Source organism: Coregonus clupeaformis, chromosome 34 (assembly GCF_020615455.1).
Source record: "Coregonus clupeaformis isolate EN_2021a chromosome 34, ASM2061545v1, whole genome shotgun sequence".
Lineage (NCBI taxonomy): Eukaryota > Metazoa > Chordata > Actinopteri > Salmoniformes > Salmonidae > Coregonus > Coregonus clupeaformis.
In genome coordinates this window covers 22230965-22249334 of record NC_059225.1, presented here as the reverse complement: position 1 = coordinate 22249334, position 18370 = coordinate 22230965, and the positions used below count along the sequence as shown (strand labels likewise).

General features: G+C 45.0%; 1 protein-coding gene across 1 annotated transcript; it reads right to left on the bottom strand.

The window, feature by feature from the left end:
* Positions 1 to 550: 550 nt before the first annotated feature.
* Positions 551 to 18193, bottom strand: LOC121549953 (mitochondrial poly(A) polymerase). The gene is made up of 9 exons (XM_041861958.2): positions 18040 to 18193; positions 13428 to 13594; positions 12900 to 13133; positions 12427 to 12651; positions 9353 to 9564; positions 7699 to 7925; positions 4079 to 4171; positions 3888 to 3961; positions 551 to 1504 (listed from the first exon to the last, which is right to left on the bottom strand). The coding sequence occupies exons 1-9, from the start codon at positions 18185 to 18187 to the stop codon at positions 1157 to 1159; spliced, it is 1728 nt and encodes a 575-aa protein (XP_041717892.2). The 5' UTR covers positions 18188 to 18193; the 3' UTR covers positions 551 to 1156.
* Positions 18194 to 18370: the final 177 nt, after the last annotated feature.

Sequence of the window (18370 nt, the reverse complement as noted above, 5' to 3'; positions counted from 1 at the left end):
GAGTGGCGCAGTGGCGCACTAGAGATCCTGGTTCGAATCCAGGCTCTGTCGTAGCCGGCCGCGACCGGGAGACCCATGGGGCGGCGCACAATTGGCCCAGCGTCGTCCAGGGTAGGGGAGGGAATGGCCGGCAGGGATGTAGCTCAGTTGGTAGAGCATGGCGTTTGCAACGCCAGGGTTGTGGGTTCGATTCCCACGGGGGGCTAGTATGAAAAAGGGTGTGGTTTATATACCTAGATATCTACTCTACTGGTGCCAAATATTGACTGTAGGGTGTCAGGAATTATAACTAAAAGTTTACCCTATTAATTTATGGTAAAGATACTTATATGTTTCCCCTTTTATCTGTGTCTGGTGTTAGTTAGTTACTGGCTAGCTAGGTCTTCAGCCAGCATGGAACAAAAGGGGGGGGGGGAGGTCATTCAAAACTCTGACAGTTGTCATGTCAACACATCAGTCAGTGCTGCTGTGAATCACATTATAAGAGACATGCCAAAATGGGAGATATACTGTATACTAAAATATATATATATAATTGATGCAATTTCAATATTGTTTGAGTTGCTTTACTGAAACACTGCTCACTGCATCCAAGTTTCTTGACATAGGCATTTCAAAGAGCTGGCAGTCAAGTTGAGCTCATGAATATAAGCTCCCCGCCAACTCAGCCTGTCTTTTCAAACTTCCTGGTAGTTAGCCATGAGAGAATGACTTTTCAGAATGACTGTTCAGGACCTTTAATAAAAAACAACATCTGAATACATCTGATATAAATGTATACAAACAAAAAGATGTCAGCAGACGCTATAACTTAATATCTTTATGTACATCTATTTGCAAACGTCGCCATGTAGAGTAGTCCGGCTTTCTTATAACGAGCATCTGGTCACAGGTACCCTTTTCACACTACCGTGCTGAACAGAACCAAACTGTTGTCACATTGTCCTTTTCAGGTAGGTTACAGCAACCATAGCGCAGGGCATATCAGTACAGCTTGGTTTGGCTCTGATCGGTTATTTGCAGTTGTGTGAAAAGCAATTGGACAAGTCCAAACATGTCCATTCTTTACGGCCATGATAGGGTACATAGCCACTGTTACCCATAGACCCAGAACTCACCAGTGACCTCTAGTGGGGCTGTTCTGCATGGCCGCTCTCTAGCTCTTCTTCTCCTCCCTGTTCTTTAGAGAATCCAGCAGGCCCTTTATCCTCTCGCTGGCCGGCTCTCTCTTCCTCTTCTTACGACTTTTAACCCCGGCCGCCTGGGAGACAGAGGGCATGAGGAGCGCTGCCAGGCCCCAGGGGGCGTTGTTTCCGGTACTGGCCCCGTTACCGCTGTGCGGTAAGTTGAACTCCCGCTGCTGCAGCATCCAGGCGCTCTCCCGACACAGCGCCACGAAGCGCTCCAGCTGCGTTCCGTTAACATTCTTACTGACGTTCAGCGCAGGCTCAAAGGGGTTCTGGATGTGCAATGGGGACACCTCAGGTTTGTTTTGCTCCCTGCCCTGTTAGAGATTGAAAGAGAGAGCATGCGAGAGAAGGAGAGAAAGCGTGAGATGGAGAGAGAAAGAGAAAAAGAAAGAGAGGGAACATGATCATGAGAAAGAGCTGGCAAAACACCAACTGGTCTTTATACATGGTCCATCTATCTTATTGGTCACGCTGGTGAGGTCAGGTGTTTGTTGCTGTTATCTAGGCCACATGGGCCCATATAGAATGGATCTGGCTGGTCTCAGTCTGGCACACCTCTCCTCTTCCCAGGCCAGGCTAAAATGGGGATGTGGTGTGCGTTCCAAATGGCTCCCTATTCCCTATATAGTGCACTACTTTTGACCAGGACCCATAGGGCACTGGTCAAAAGTGGTGCACTATGTAGGGAATACGATGCCATCTGGGACGCAGCCAGTGTCAGCCTAGCTATGAGAAACGAGCCTGGGGGCAGCACCAGCAGGGTAGACACAGATTCACCACGCCTCATCCATCATACCACTGACTCTCTGACACCATCACTAGGCTGGTCCTAGATCTGTTTCTGCCATTTTTCTAACTCCTTGTCACGCATGACAATTCCATAAGGCTACACCGTTGCTGCTTTGTGCCACTGAATAGGGTGCCATTTGGGACGTAAGCAGAGCAGCCCTGTGTCCTATACGGTAACTGTCACACGGACAATAAAAACCTGTGTTACGGATTTCTATCTCCAGAGCCCTCCAAGGTTCTATGCACGCAACAGACCCAACTGGGTTCAAATAGCGTTTGTTTTCCCTAAAATGCTTTAGCTGCGCCTGATTGAGCTTGCCTGACGAAATGGAACCAATGGAATAGTCCCAAAGGTGCAACACTCCAGGCAGGCTCAATCGAACCACACGAGGTATTCGACACAAAACAAATACTATTTGAATCCAGGTCAAGCATGGCATGCAATACACCTCAATCCCCTATCTAAGCCTGGGGTTGTAAAAAAATGGCTGACTGGATAGATGGAGAGAGAAAGAGAGAGAAAGAGAGCGATGGAGCCTCCAGCTCCATTGGATGGAGGGATGGGATGACCATGGAGCATAAAGCGATCAGTCGGGGGGGAGAGAGAGAGAGAGAGGGAGACAGGAGAGAGACATTACACCGTAAAGATGATTGATGGTGGTTTCTCTACTATTGAAAGGCCATTGCCACCAGGCTTCCTACAGGCCTTCCTTCAATACGTCAATCCTGACCCTGGGGCATGCACACACACACAAGCACGGCTGACCCCAGGTTAACGTCTTTCCTACACTATATCTCTATAGACCAAGGAGGAGCAACCAAGCAAAAAACAAACTGGGTAAATGGTATCCAAATGAACACGTGGATAAGATTGAATAAACGTGTTGATCGTTTTCGCTTACTGAGCGTGATAAACTAGAGATTGGGTTCATATAGAGATGGGTGGAGAGCAGCAGCAGCCATCAATCACACAGTCCTCTGACAGCTGTAGTCTTAGCAGGCACCGAGGGACATCAGTGTGATGTTGGTGTGTGTGTGTTCCACAAACCACACACTTTACTACCACTAGCTTCCCCTCAGAGATAGCCGATGAAAGATCTTGAACGCCGTTAGCATTTTCTGGCCAATTATAAACTATGGCAATTAGGCACAGGGGTGAAAGTGCAGCTGGAAGCAGTTCTGAAAGGATTGTCAGTTTAAAGCTAAAAGGGTTGCAGAGAAGAAAGAAAGGCTATTTCTGTTTAAAGCTTTCAGTGAAGCACGGTCACCTTTGTGTCTACTGATGAATGGAGAAACAGAATGACTTACTAGTTGATACTGATTCAAACAAAATGGAGTTTGTGTGTGTGCGCGTGCGTGTTAGATTCCGGCATCGGGTCGGATAGCCACGGTTCCCCGCGGGTGGAATGAAAACATTCAACCCTTGTGTTGCGAATTCCATTCTGTAAGCGGTGAGGCAGACATTCACGCGGTGGATCAGGGAACTGTCCATTATTTGTGTGGTGCTGAAACGTATCATAGTCATTGTGGCCAACAACAACAACAACCCGGTAGATGGATACACAGCCAGCAAAAAGTGCAAGCAGGAATTTGTTTACGATAGGCTAATTCGGAAATTGTTTACAATAGGCTAATTCAGTTAATTATTACGTTAATTCAGGCTTTCGTTCATTTAGACCATACGCAGGCCATGTCACATTTAAACCGGGTGCGCTGGTAAAAGTTAGAGTAGCCTAGGCTAGGGATGTGTATGAGTACTCGAACGTCCGTCAAAACACAATCTTTAACCAGAGATTTTTAAAAAATGTCAAATACTATATGGCGAAGACCCGCTAGGCACGTCTCTCTCCACTAATGCGCACTGACTCCCGCCAATTCGTGCACCTTCATTGTTTGTCTGTGTGTTACCTTTCTGATGTTTATAGACATGCGGTTGAATGCGAAGGTTCCATAGAACTCAAAGAACTCCTGCAGCAGTTGCTCTGAAAGGAAATACAAAGAGTATGACAAGAAATACCACATTCATACTGATGAAGAAACCTGTTTCCATGTGGAAATAACATTTTAACAAAACATTCACATTTATGCTATGGGCCCACCTAATGTCTCTGTGTTGTCCTGCAGTTGTATTTTTGTGAAGTCGCTGACAAACGTGCAGTCGTTTCCCTCGATGACACTCTTATCTATGGGGCCTTGTAGAAAGGGGGGGGGGAACATAAGGTAAATAATATGGTATATATCACAAGGTAAGACACTACACATCTAGGGCCTTGTACAAGAGAAGGGAGAAAGAGTAAATGACATACAACATCCTGGACGTCTATGTACACGTCCATAAACAATACCAGGGCTGCATAATTCCGGTCCGAAACACTTCTGGTTTTTGTTTCTACTTGGTAGTTAATTGTGCTCACCTGGTGTCCCAGGGCTGAATTACTCCCTTATTAGAAGGAGAGGATGAAAACTAGAAGTGTCTCGGCCCTCCAGGACCGGAATTGGGCAGCCCCTGAACAAGACAAAGATTAGGGCCCTATAAAATCCGTTTAATTTTTTGCCTGATACTGTTTTTCCCAAATTCAGTTCTCTTTGTTTTGATATTCCAGGTTTTCGGTCTCAAAAATCAAAAATTGTTAATGTTGTTTAAAGTTCCCCTTTTGGTTTTATAAATGTATTGCCACCGGGGCCCGCATGTGTAACTTCTAAACTGCTTGCTAACTGTACTGCAGGATTGTAGCAGGTTTACTAATGCGTTAGTTCTAGTAGCTATGTTGACTATGCCGTTAATATGGTGAAAACAATGTACGCTGTGTGCAGCGGTTAGCTGTTATGGTATGAAAGTTTGGCTTGGAATGTTATTTCGCCTGGCCACAGGCAGTTGTTGTATTGTGCACTGAAGTCCACAAGTGAAGGGAAAAGGTGAGAGGAGGAGAGAGTGTAGATGCGAGAAGGAATTATATATACAACAAGCAAAGTGAATATGTGGCTGCCAGTTCTGTGTTTGCGTGTGATCAGGGGTGTATTCGTTCCGCCGATTCTGTTGAAAAAAGTTTCTTAAACAGAAGCGAACGAAATGGGGATAAACATACCTGAATTTGTCCAATAGAAACTCTTGTTTGCAACTGTTGGCCTAGATCAGCTAGATGCAGGCAAGAGTGTACAAGGCGGTATTGAATGTGTCAATGTCTGTCACCTTGATTACTCTAATTTCTCTCGACCTGTGCACCTACGTTGTAAACTTTCATTCGTAGGCTAGGTTGTAGCAACCTCATGATGGGTATAGGGAAAATGTGAGTATCATACATCAAAATTACAATCTGAATTGCAGTGTGAAAGCCTAACACTGTAAGATCGTATTTAGCTTTCAAATTATGCCCACCTGACCCAGATTGCGATTTATAATGGGCTGTTTTTGGATTGCGTAAACAACAACAGTAATTGTGTGATGCGGGGATGCAGGATTGTGTTCCAAGTAAAACTACAAGTGTGCTTGCTGTAGTTCCTCAAAGGCACAGCTAGGAGAGCACAAAAAAAGCACCTTATAGTTGAAGACTCTTCTTTGAGTCATAAAAGTGCATTGAAATTGCTTAGGAACTGTGCACACTTTGGAGAGGTGGTGGCCACTTGGAGACACCAGTTGGTCCTCTCACTCAAACCCTTGTCATTTTTGTTGTCTTAGTTTGCACGTACACCCCATTTTCCAGGAATATTTTTATCATGTTACTGAATGGATACAGAGTATTTTCAGATTTCGTTATCAACAAATGCAGCGAAAAGTACAGTAAATGTAAAATGCACATAAAATCAACAGTGTAATGTTTGTATTAATTATTTTCGTATAAGCCCTATCGATATAAGCCAATTCCCATGAGTGTAAAGGAGACCACTTTGAGGTCTGGGAAAAATCTAAGAAATATAGATTTTTGGGTGAAGTTACCCTTTAATGCAAGTGCACACCAGCAAGAGAACGTTGTTTGATTAGCGATATTTCTATAGTGCTCATGTGATTGCAGAGTTTGCGAAACAAATGGCCACTGGATTGATGCAAATAATCATGATATCATTCTGCCAGGTAGGATACTTTGTAGTTAACATTTAATTGAGAACGTTTTTGAGAAAGCGTTTCAATCTCTACCAGAAGACTGTTATCATTAGCATCATCGCACACACACACAGGTGCATTCCTGTGCCGTTTCAGATAGTTGCAACAAAATACGAATCACTGATGCATTTTGTTTACATCTTATGATTAACTTGGGTAAATTAAAGCATTTTCTAATAAGTTCAATACATTTTCCAATATTGTTGAATTCCGTTTTAATGTCTGGATTCCGTTATTCCCTCAGCAAAGCAGATTTTATAAGGCCTTAAAAGATGGATGGTGTCACTAGGAAAACTGACAGGCAACGAGAGAGAGGGAGAAGATTGCTAATGTGAGTGGGATGATAGCTCTCCATCAGAGCCTTGGTACCAGTCTTCTTGACCATGTCAGCCGAGGGTCAGAGGAGAGGCTGGTGGTTTGTATGAGTTTGCTATGCGTGCGCGAGTGTGTGGTTAAATAGATGCCCAATGCTGGGAGGGTCTTGGCCCCTGCCAGAGTGATGGGGCCTTTATTTACATTTACATTTTAGTCATTTAGCAGACGCTCTTATCCAGAGCGACTTACAGGAGCAATTAGGGTTAAGTGCCTTGCTCAAGGGCACATTTACGTCATTTAGCAGACGCTCTAGTCCAGAGCGACTCACAAATTGATGCATTCACCCTATAGCCAGTGGGATAACCACTTTACAATTTTTTTTTTTTTTTTTTTTGGGGGGTTAGAAGGATTACTTTATCCTATCCCAGGTATTCCTTAAAGAGGTGGGGTTTCAAATGTCTCCGGAAGGTGGTGAGCGACTCCGCTGTGTGTGGGGGGGGGTAGAAGGATTACTTTATCCTATCCCAGGTATTCCTTAAAGAGGTGGGGTTTCAAATGTCTCCGGAAGGTGGTGAGTGACTCCGCTGTGGGGTGGGGTGGGGTAGAAGGATTACTTTATCCTATCCCAGGTATTCCTTAAAGAGGTGGGGTTTCAAATGTCTCCGGAAGGTGGTGAGTGACTCCGCTGTGGGGTGGGGGGGGTAGAAGGATTACTTTATCCTATCCCAGGTATTCCTTAAAGAGGTGGGGTTTCAAATGTCTCCGGAAGGTGGTGAGCGACTCCGCTGTGTGTGTGTGGGGGGGGTAGAAGGATTGCTTTATCCTATCCCAGGTATTCCTTAAAGAGGTGGGGTTTCAAATTTATAGTGCTGTAAGCACTATGTGGCGCTGCCTAGGATAGTGTCTCTGTCTGGGCTAAGGGGGATGGAGGGAGGGAGGATAGATTGCTTTTGGAAGGCAATTATCTGTGAGCCAAGGTGACAAGGGAAGCAGGAATATGAGCGCTGGGAGGAGAAGTGGAGGAGCATGACTGCACTACACCAACACAGATATTTGTTGACAATGAGGATCAACAATCAATTGCCTGAAATCCATTAAATAAATAATCATTTAGTAACCCAATTGCCACTCGCTCAGTGGTCCATTGCTACCTGCTGAACCTCAATTTCCACCTTTCTGAATACAACTAGGAAGTATAACAACGCAAAACTACAGACTACTACTTGCTAGCTCTTTGAGGTGAGATACCGATAGTATAGATTTTCCCCCCCACATAAATTGTCACAGTGCTCCATTATAAGATACCTGCTAGTTCCTTGAGGTGGTCCAGGGTGGGTAGAATAGGAATAGTCCTCCTCTGGAGGAAGAATAGGACCATGACAGTGAGAGAGAAGTTGGTGATCCAGGCTCCAGGTATGCTGCTGGTGATACTGTGGGCCCGAGCCCAGCACCGGACACTGAACACCAGGTAACGTACCCGCTGGTCCAGCCCTCCATACAGGTACAGCAGCTCTGAGCTCTTCATCGCCACCCTGTGGACACACACAGAAGGACAGTCAAGAAGCCAGTACAGCCTACTCATATTAGCTGAGACACTTGATACTGTCTGCAACTTTTAATTGATCTTTCTAACACATTCATTTCTATCACCATTCCTAATATTTTAATTTGATGATGATACACAAAGAAATGGTAGTCAAGACGACATACTGGAGTAACAGGATACCCTCATTATCTGACAGATTTGATACTGTCTGGGACTTTTGAATTGAAAAACATGTATAACATGCAATTTTCGATCACCATTTTTAAGTGTTTGAAATGATGATATATTCTCAGTACAAAACTTCTCAATCTGACAATAGAAACCATGAAGGTTACAGAAGTTTGTGAGAAGAGAAAATGAAAAAGACAGTGGCACACAATATCCACCAGAGGGCAGCATTCAGCTGAACATTACAATTCTCACTTAGTACCAAAACATCCCTCTATTTTGAAAGGTTTTGTATGACAAACCGTGCATAACCATACCCTTCTATGTTTTAACATAAGCATTGAGAAACCCCCCTCTACTCTACTTCCTAATAAACTGATGCGTCAGTGTGTTTGTTTCTGAACGTTAGCAGTCACTTTAACTCTACCCACATCTACATATTATTTTTACTTTTTCTTTTTTTTAACTGCATTGTTGGTTAAGGGGCTTGTAAGTACGCATTTCACTGTAATGTCTACACCTGTTGTATTCGGCGCATGTGGCAAATAAAATGTCATTTGATTTGATGTGGTTGCTTCACTCTCAGGCTAACTACAGAGACCACAGTATCCCTCGGGCCAAGAGAAGAAGTGAAACAACAAGACGCTTCTCTTCTCCCCTCTCTCTTTTGTCCTTTTGTTCTCACCTCTGTTGCCCTCTCTCTCTTCTCCTCTCTTTCTCTTTGGTGCCTGACTAGTTTCAGGGCACAAACACAAGCCACCTCTCTTTTCTTCCTCCTCTCTGGTGCCCGACCAGTTTTAGGGTAGACAGCTTGGAACCAGCATACAGAGCAGTTCTACATAACTGAAGTTTCTGTCTGGTTTGTGCAATGCCAGTAGGTTAAGGGCAATGCGGAACTAACACGTAAGAGAGTTTCGATGAAGCATGAGAGCTAAATGCCATTTAAAAGGTGACTTTTAGTTCTGTGGAAAGGTGAACTATAAACAACATTAACAATTCAAAATCACACCTAGGCCGGTGGAAGTATGTTTGCAGGCATTGTTATGCTTTCCTGATTTGCAATTGTTCAAAAGGAACTGGTCAAGCATTATAAAAGCCGTTCTAATTTAATCATACTGATGATTAACCATGATGTAACCCAACTTCTGTTGGAGACTGATTACACCAAAAAATATGTTTTATCTGTGACTGTGTATGTGTGTGTGTGTGTCTGTCGGAGAGCCCTTGTGTGTGTGTGTATGTTACCTATTGTTGGCAGTGAGGTCACACTGGAACCCTGATGGCTGGTGGGCGAAGCGGACCAGGGGACAGCGAGCCTGGAGAATCTTCTGCACCCCGACACAGCCGGGCCCAAACTGGTCTACACACTCCCCGATCACAGACAGGATACTCTGGGTAGCCGCCCGCTCAGATGCAGACCTCTTTGTCTGGTACTCCAAGGAGAGCCCTGCTTTTGGCTGGGCAGATGGAACATGATTATACCACTGTAAATTGAGAAATATGTACATTAATCTAATGTTTTCTTGTTGCAATTTAATCAACTCAAAGTTCTCTCAAAGTCACCACACTATTTTGTTGATGTAGCCTATAAAGCACTGTTGACCGACCAGTAAAATATTATTATTATAGGTCTACTAAAATTGACCTTCACTTTAGCTTACCTTTGACTGAAAAATATCAGATAACTTGTTGGTCCTTTTCTCTCCCCTTGCACCTGGCTATCAGGGGAGTTTGGGAAGGTTGTGGCTGTTTTTACTTCACGATTACCTGCTTTTTGTGGTGACTGTCACAGGGAACATAATAAACAGGCTTAAGCGGCAGTTCCTCTTGCTGTTCCGTAGGTAAGCACCATGGTCTTGTAGTGGATGCCAGCTTCAACTGGAAGCTAGTGGAGTGTGTGGAGGAGCGGGGTGACATGAGAGAACTTGGGAAGGTTGAAAACCAGGCGGGCTGCGGCATTCTGGATAAGTTGCAGGGGTTTGATGGCACAAGCGGGGAGCCCAGCCAACAGCGAGTTGCAGTAGTCCAGACGGGAGAGGACAAGTGCCTGGATTAGGTCGCTTCCTATGTGAGGTAGGGTCGTACTCTATGGATGTTGTAGAGCATGAGCGGGTTACACTGCTTTGATGTTTGCAGAGAACGACAGGGTGTTGTCCAGGGTCACATCAAGGTTCTTTGCACTCTGGGAGGGCGGCACTGTGGAGTTGTAAACCGTGATGGAGAGGTCTTTGAGCGGGCAGACCTTCCCCGGGAGGAAGAGCAGTTCCGTCTTGTCGAGGTTGAGCTTGAGGTGGTGGGCCGACATCCAAGTTGAGATATCTGCCAGGCACGCAGAGATGCATGTCGCCACCTTGGTGTCAGAAGGGGGGAAGGAAAAAAGTAGTTGCGTGTCATCCGCATAGCAATGATAGGAGAGACCATGTGAGGATATGACGGAGCAGAGTGACTTGGTGTAGAGAGAAGAGGAGAGGGCCTAGAACCGAGCCCTGGGGGACACCAGTCGTGAGAGTACGTGGTGCAGACACAGATCCTCTCCACGTCACCTGGTAGGAGCGGCCTGCCAGGTAGGATGCAATCCAAGAGCATGGCCTGAGAGGGTGGAGAGGAGGATCTGATGGTTCACGGTGTCAAAGGCAGCGGATAGATCTAGGAGGATGAGAACAGAGGAGAGAGAGTCAGCTTTGGCAGTGCGGAGAGCCTCCGTGACACAGAGAAGAGCAGTCTCGGTTGAGTGACCCGTCTTGAAGCCTGACTGGTTAGGGTCAAGAAGATTGTTCTGAGAGAGATAACGAGAAAGTTGATCAGAGACAGCACGCTCAAGTGTTTTGGAAAGAAAATAAATGTTCCCTTCTCTTTCTCCGAATATCCTCTCACCAGCTGTGATATATTCAATAGATTCATTTTTTTTGTACTGATCTGATGCAATGGCATGGTAGGAGAACCTGTCGCACGCAGCGCTTTTAATTTCGCACTCCGCACTGCCCTTTCCCACCTGGACAAAAGGAACACCTATGTGAGAACGCTGTTCATTGACTACAGCTCAGCGTTCAACACCATAGTGCCCACAAAGCTCATCACTAAGCTAAGGACCCTGGGACTAAAGAACTCCCTCTGCAACTGGATCCTGGACTTCCAGACAGGCCACCCCGAGGTGGTAAGGGTAGGCAACATCACATCTGCCACGCTGATCCTCAACACCGGGGCCCCTCAGGGGTGCGTGCTTAGTCCCCTCCTGTACTCCCTGTTCACCCACGACTGCGTGGCCAAGTACGACTCCAACACCATCATTAAGTTTGCTGACGACACAACAGTGGTAGGCCTGATCACCGACAACGATGAGACAGCCTATTGGGGGGTCAGAGACCTGGCAGTGTGGTGCTAGGACAACAACCTCTCCCTGAATGTGAGCAAGACAAAGGAGATGATCGTGGACTACAGGAAAAGGAGGGCCGAATAGGCCCCCATTAACATCAACAGGGCTGTAGTGGAGCGTGTCGAGAGTTTCAAGTTCCTTGGTGTCCACATCACCAACAAACTATCATGGTCCAAACACACCAAGACAGTCATGAAGCGGGCACGACAACACCTTTTTCCCCTCAGGAGATTGAAAAGATTTGGCATGGGTCCCCAGATCCTCAAAAAGTTATACAGCTGCACCATCGAGAGCATCCTGACCGGTTGCATCACCGCCTGGTATGGCAACTGCTCGGCATCCGACCGTAAGGCGCTACAGAGGGTAGTGCGTAAGGCCCAATACATCACTGGGGCCAAGCTTCCTGCCATCCAGGACCTATATACTAGGCGGTGTCAGAGGAAGGCCCAAGAAATTGTCAAAGACTCCAGTCACCCGAGTCATAGATTGTTCTCTCTGCTACCGCACGGCATGCGGTACTGGAACGCCATGTCTAGGTCCAAAAGGCTCCTTAACAGCTTCTACCCCCAAACTATAAGACTGCTGAACAATTAATCAAATGGCCACCCGGACTATTTACATTGACCCCCATCCCTTTGTTTTTACACTGCTGCTACTCGCTGTTTACTATCTATGCAGTCACATTACCCCAACCTACATGTACAAACTACCTCGACTAACCTGTCCCCCGCACATTGACTTGGTACCGGTACCCCCTGTATATATGTTCTCATCTCAGTGCTACGAAGCTTTTGGGAAACACCCCTGATGTGTTTTTCACTTAGATTCCTACCTAAACTTGCCCAATAACAAAACAGATGTTAGTTTTTTTCGCTGACAGACATTTTGCTATGGTGTGCCCTACTGAACGTGATTGATGTGGTTTCTACATAGTCCTCATCCTCACCTTCTTCAGATTCCTCCCACTGATGCTGTCCAGGTCCAGAAACATGTCTAGGTCACAGCCCAGCTTCCCGAAGCCGTTCACGGAAGAGCCAAAGGGCCGAATAGTGCATTCTGGGAAATATGCAGCGGCTATATCCTTCAGGAGGGAGCAGACCAGGAAGCGCAGGCAGACGTTCTCTTCCGTCAGCTGGTACGTCTCTGTAAGGGAGGAGATTTGTTTGTCTATCTGAGATCAAGAAAGAGAGAACACCAAAACACAGTGTTATTATTGGAGTGTTTAATATTAAGCCTAAAGCAAGGGTTCTCTTGAGATGACCATCATTCATATTCAACTATATATTGGTATCAGTTAGCACAAAAGCTAACATAATACCTATATGTTGTCCCTGGGACATGTTTCTATGCTAATCTTCATTCAGACAGACAACTTCAGTCGTTTAGCTAGTATTTAGAAACCAGTCCATGTAGACTTACACTGTCTTCTTTGGACATTCTCTGTATGAGGTCGTTAATGGGTATGGTGGTCTGTGGTTGGCACTGAGGGGCAGACTGGCCATTGGACAGGTCTAAAGGACCAGTGTTTCTGAGCGAAAGCAGTCTGGACTTGAAAGGCACTGTAGCTTCATGGTTGATACTGGGGATGGCCGTTCCTTCGTGCAGTGATTTGAGGCTCTCCTTGTTGGCAAACTCCACCACAGCATATGTACCCTGGAAGGCCAAACATGAGCAGTGACAGCACAGTCAGTTCTCTTTGACAACCTTCTATTCAACATCGTTTTTTTTTGATAGAGCTCCTTATATATGACTCCCTTAACAATACAATGTTTTTCGGGAATTTAGTTCTGTACAGTGCTATTTCCCATCACACTGCAGCTATAACTACTTACAAAGAGCACTTCGATTTTTTTTAGAAGGTTAGCAGGATTAGCAAGCCTACATTCATGGCTGTTTCCATACATGAGTGTTTATTTGTAGACTCATACGCACAATTGAAATACTTACGTAGCTTTCATAAAAGAAACATTTGTTGATATCTCCATGTCTGGATAAATACTGGAGGAACTTTTTCTCGTTGGTTTTGGCCGGGCAGCTGATAAGGACAGATCTCTCTGCCTGCTCTATCTTCTCCTCTTGGACTGTGTAAAAAGATTTGCTTCCATCCTTTGGTTCTAAAAACAACAAAACAGACAGACACGTCATGATGTCATTACAGCATACTTTAGCAAGATGATATCATTGTCTTTGGCATGAAAATCATAACCCATGTCGAAATCTAGCCATCATATGATTCTAAAGACAAGGCAAAAACAAAGAGTCACATCATGTCAAGTTGATTTCTAACCCGTTCATAAACGCTAACTACCTTCAGTGTGTTCTGGCCAGGGGAGTTTTTGTTAAGAATCCCGATGCTCGTTCTGAATGTTAAAACGCATTGCTTGCGGTACGGTTTTGGAAACATAAGCAATAAATAATTTTCAAAAAACAAAAAAAGGTTAAGTTACTACACTACCTTTATAGGGTTAGGGTTCCCACAATGCCATTTCTATGTTACAGCGCTTGTTCACGGAAAACAGACGGAAGACAGGGGAGTACCTGCGCTAATTATACTGAACAAAATAGAAACGCAACATGTAAATTGTTGGTCCCATGTTTCATGAGCTGAAATAAAACATCCCAGAAATGTTCCATATGCACAAAAAGCTTATTTCTCTCAAATGTTGTTCACAAATTTGTTTATATCCCTGTTAGTGAGCATTTCTCCTTTGCCAAGATAATCCATCCACCTGACAGGTGTGGCATATCAAGAAGCTGATTAAACAGCATGATCATTACACAGGTGCACTTGTGCTGGGGACAATAAAAGGCCACTATAAAATGTGCAGTTTTGTCACACAACACAATGCCACAGATGTCTCAAGTTTTGAGGGAGCGTGCAATTGGCATGCTAACTGCAGGAATGTCCACTAGAGCTGTTGCCAGAGAACTGAATATTAATTTCTCTACCATAAGCAACGTTGTTTTAGAGAATTTGGCAGTACGTCCAAACGGCCTCACAACCGCAGACCACGTGTAACCACGCCAGCCCAGGACCTCCACATCAGACTTCTTCACCTGCGGGATCATCTGAGACCAGCCACCTGGACAGCTAATGAAACTGTGGGTTTGCACAACTGAAGAATTTCTGCACAAACTGTCAGAAACCATCTCAGGGAAGCTCATCTGCGTGCTCGTCGTCCTCAACAGGGTCTTGACCTGACTGCAGTTCGGACTCGTAACCGACTTCAGTGGGCAAATGCTCACCTTTGATGGCCACTGGCATACTGGAGAAGTGAGCTCTTCATGGATGAATCCCAGTTTCAACTGTACCGGGCAGATGGCAGACAGCGTGTATGGCATCGTGTGGGCGAGCGGTTTGCAGATGTCAACGTTGCTGCGGTGGGGTTATGGTATTGTCGTGCCATTCATCCGCCGCCATCCCCTCATGTTTCAGCATGATAATGCACAGCCCCATGTCGCAAGGATCTGTACACAATTCCTAGAAGCTGAAAATGCCTCCAGTTCTTCCATGGCCTGCATACTCACCAGACATGTCACCCATTGAGCATGTTTGGGATGCTCTGGATCAGCGTGTACGACAGTGTTTCAGTTCCCACCAATATCCAGCAACTTCGCACAGCCATTGAAGAGGAGTGGGACAACATTCCACAGGCCACAATCCACAGCCTGATAAACTCTATGCGAAGGAGATGTGTCGCGCTGCATGAGTCAAATGTTGGTCACACCAGATACTGATTGGTTTTCTGATCCACACCCCAACTTTTGTTTTTTTAAAGGTATTTGTGACCAACATATGCATATCTGTATTCCCAGTCATGTAAAATCACTCCATAGATTAGGGCCTAATGAATTTATTTCAATTTACTGATTTCTTTATCAAATCAAATTGTATTGGTCGCATTTACATATTTAGCAGATGTTATTGCGGATGTAGCAAAATGCTTGTGTTCCTAGCTCCAACAGTGCAGTAATATCTAACAATACACAACCATACAAGCAAATCTAAAAGTAAAAGAATGGAATTAAGAAATATTAGGACGAGCAACGTCGGAGTCCGGAGTATAAATATATATGATATGGGATGTATAGACATTGTGGACAGTATGTGGATAGAATATGTAGTATATCTGTAGAATACGTAGGATAGAATAGTATATGTTTCTTTTTTATTTATTTTATTTTACCTTTATTTAACTAGACAAGTCAGTTAAGAACAAATTCTTATTTACAATGACGGCCTACACCGGCCAAACCCGGACAACGCTGGGCCAATTGTGCGCCGCCCTATGGGATTCCCAATCACGGCCGGTTGTGATACAGCCTGGAATCGAACCAGGGGGTCTGTAGTGACGCCTTAAGCACTGAGATGCAGTGCCTTAGACCGCTGCGCCACCCGGGAGCCCAATGTACAGCAATAGTTGAATAGGATGGCCTTGACTAGAATACAGTATTATACATATGAAATGAGTAAAACAGTATGCAAATATTATTAAAGTGACCAGTGTCACGTTTTGTCTCTGAAAAATACTGTTGGCTACAACTGTTAAAATCGGTTACAACATTGTACAGCAGTGGAGGCTGCAGAGGGGAGGACGGCTCATAATAATGGCTGGAACGGAGTAATTGGAATGGTATCAAACACATGGAAACCATATATTCAGACCTCTTCCCTTTTTTCACATTTTGTTACATTACAGTCTTATTCTAAAATGGATTAAATTAATTTTGTTCCTCATCAATCTACACACAATACCCCATAATGACAAAGTGAAAACAGAAATACTTTATTTACATAAGTATTTAGACCCTTTGCTATGAGACTCGAAATTGAGCTCAGGTGCATCCTGTTTCCATTGATCATCCTTGAGATGTTTCTACAACTTGATTGGAGTCAACCTGTGGTAAATCCAATTGATCGGACATGATTTGGAAAGGCACACACCTGTCTATATAAGGTCCCACAGTTGACAGTGCATGTCAGAGCAAAAACCAAGCCATGAGGTAGAAGGATTTGTCCGTAGAGCTCCGAGACAGGATTGTGTCGAGGCACAGATATGAGGAAGGGTACCAAAACATTTCTGCAGCATTGAAGGTCCCCAGTGGCCTCCATCATTCTTAAATGGAAGAAGTTTGGAACTACCAAGACTCTTCCTAGAGCTGGCCGCCCGGCCAAACTGAGCAATCGGGGGAGAAGGGCCTTGGTCAGGGAGGTGACCAAGAACCCGATGGTCACTCTGACAGAGCTCTACAGTTCCTCTGTGGACATGGGAGAACCTTCCAGAAGGACAACCATCTCTGCAGCACTCCACCAATCAGACATTTATGGTAGTGGCCAGACGGAAGCCATTCCTCAGTAAAAGGCACATGACAGCCCGCTTGGAGTTTGCCAAAAGGCACCTAAAGGACTCAGACCATGAGAAACAAGATTATCTGGTCTGATGAAACCAAGTTTGAACTCTTTGGCCTGAATGCCAAGCATCACATCTGGAGGAAACCTGGCACCATCCCTACGGTGAAGCATGGTGGTGGTGGCAGCATCATGCTGTGGGGCTGTTTTTCAGTGGCAGGGAGTCAGAGTCGAGGGAAAGATGAACGGAGCAAAGTACAGAGATCCTTGATGAAAACCTGCTCAGGACCTCAGACTGAGGCGAAGGTTCACCTTCCAACAGGACAATGACCCTTAGCACACAGCCAAGACAATGCAGGAGTGGCTTCGGGACAAGTCTCTGAATGTATGTGAGGGGCCCAGCCAGAGGCCGGACTTGAACCCGATCGAACATCTCTGGAGAGACCTGAAAATAGCTGTGCAGCGACGCTCCCCATCCAACCTGAATTGGAGAAACTCCCCAAATACAGGTGCGCCACGCTTGTAGCGTCATACTCGAGGCTGTAATCGCTGCCAAAGGTGTTTCAACAAAGTACTGAGTAAAGGCTGAATGTCATATCAGTTTTATATTCTTTATACATTTGCCAATAAAAAAACAATGGTTTTGCTTTGTCATTATGGGGTATTGTGTGTAGATTGATGAGGGGGAAAAAACTATTTAATCCATTTTAGAAAAAGGCTGTAATGGAACAACATGTGGAAAAAGTAAATGGGTCTGAATACTTTCCCAATGCACTGTATTTGATACCATTCCGCTCCAGCCATTACCACGAGCCCGTCCTCCCCAATTAAGCTGCCACCAACCTCCTGTGATGTACAGTAAGTGTGTATTTTGAATTTGTGAAATTGTGATATGAGCGTAGAGGGCTTTATATTTCTAGAACTGTACCGCAATTGTGAATCTATTCACGTTTAGATTGAGTATTTGGCTGCCAGAACCAATTCGCCTCTAAACAGAACATGTAGCTATGTCTCTAGCTACATGACCTGACAAGTGGAAGGGAGTTTGTGCTGGACTGGAGATAAGCAGCAATCCATTGACACTCTTTGGACAACTGGCAGCTCACTATAATGAATGGACATTTAGGTAGCTAGCAAAGTTAGCAATCTAACGTTGCAAGTCATGTGGTTACAGCCAGGTTGTGTGTGGTCGGTGGATGAGAAACCTACCGATTTTATATTTCTTATTGGGTGCATCGGTCTTCGTAGCATCAGTACTAGTTCCGAACTTTCTTTGAAAACATGAATCCACCTTTTTAAAGCATCTAGAGAGGCTGCCCCTCATACGTAACCTGCACACCGCAATGGAAGACGCCATTGCTGCGCTGAGACTGACGTGAAAGCGCATGCGTGTGCTGTGTGTTCTATGGTATCCGAAACCTGCCAGAAATAGAATCTCAGTCAGCGTCAAACATGAATTTTGCGTTTTTCCTATATTTGCGAGACCAAACTGATCACTTGATCAGTATGATTGAAACGAGTGTATGGTATTGGCCCTCAG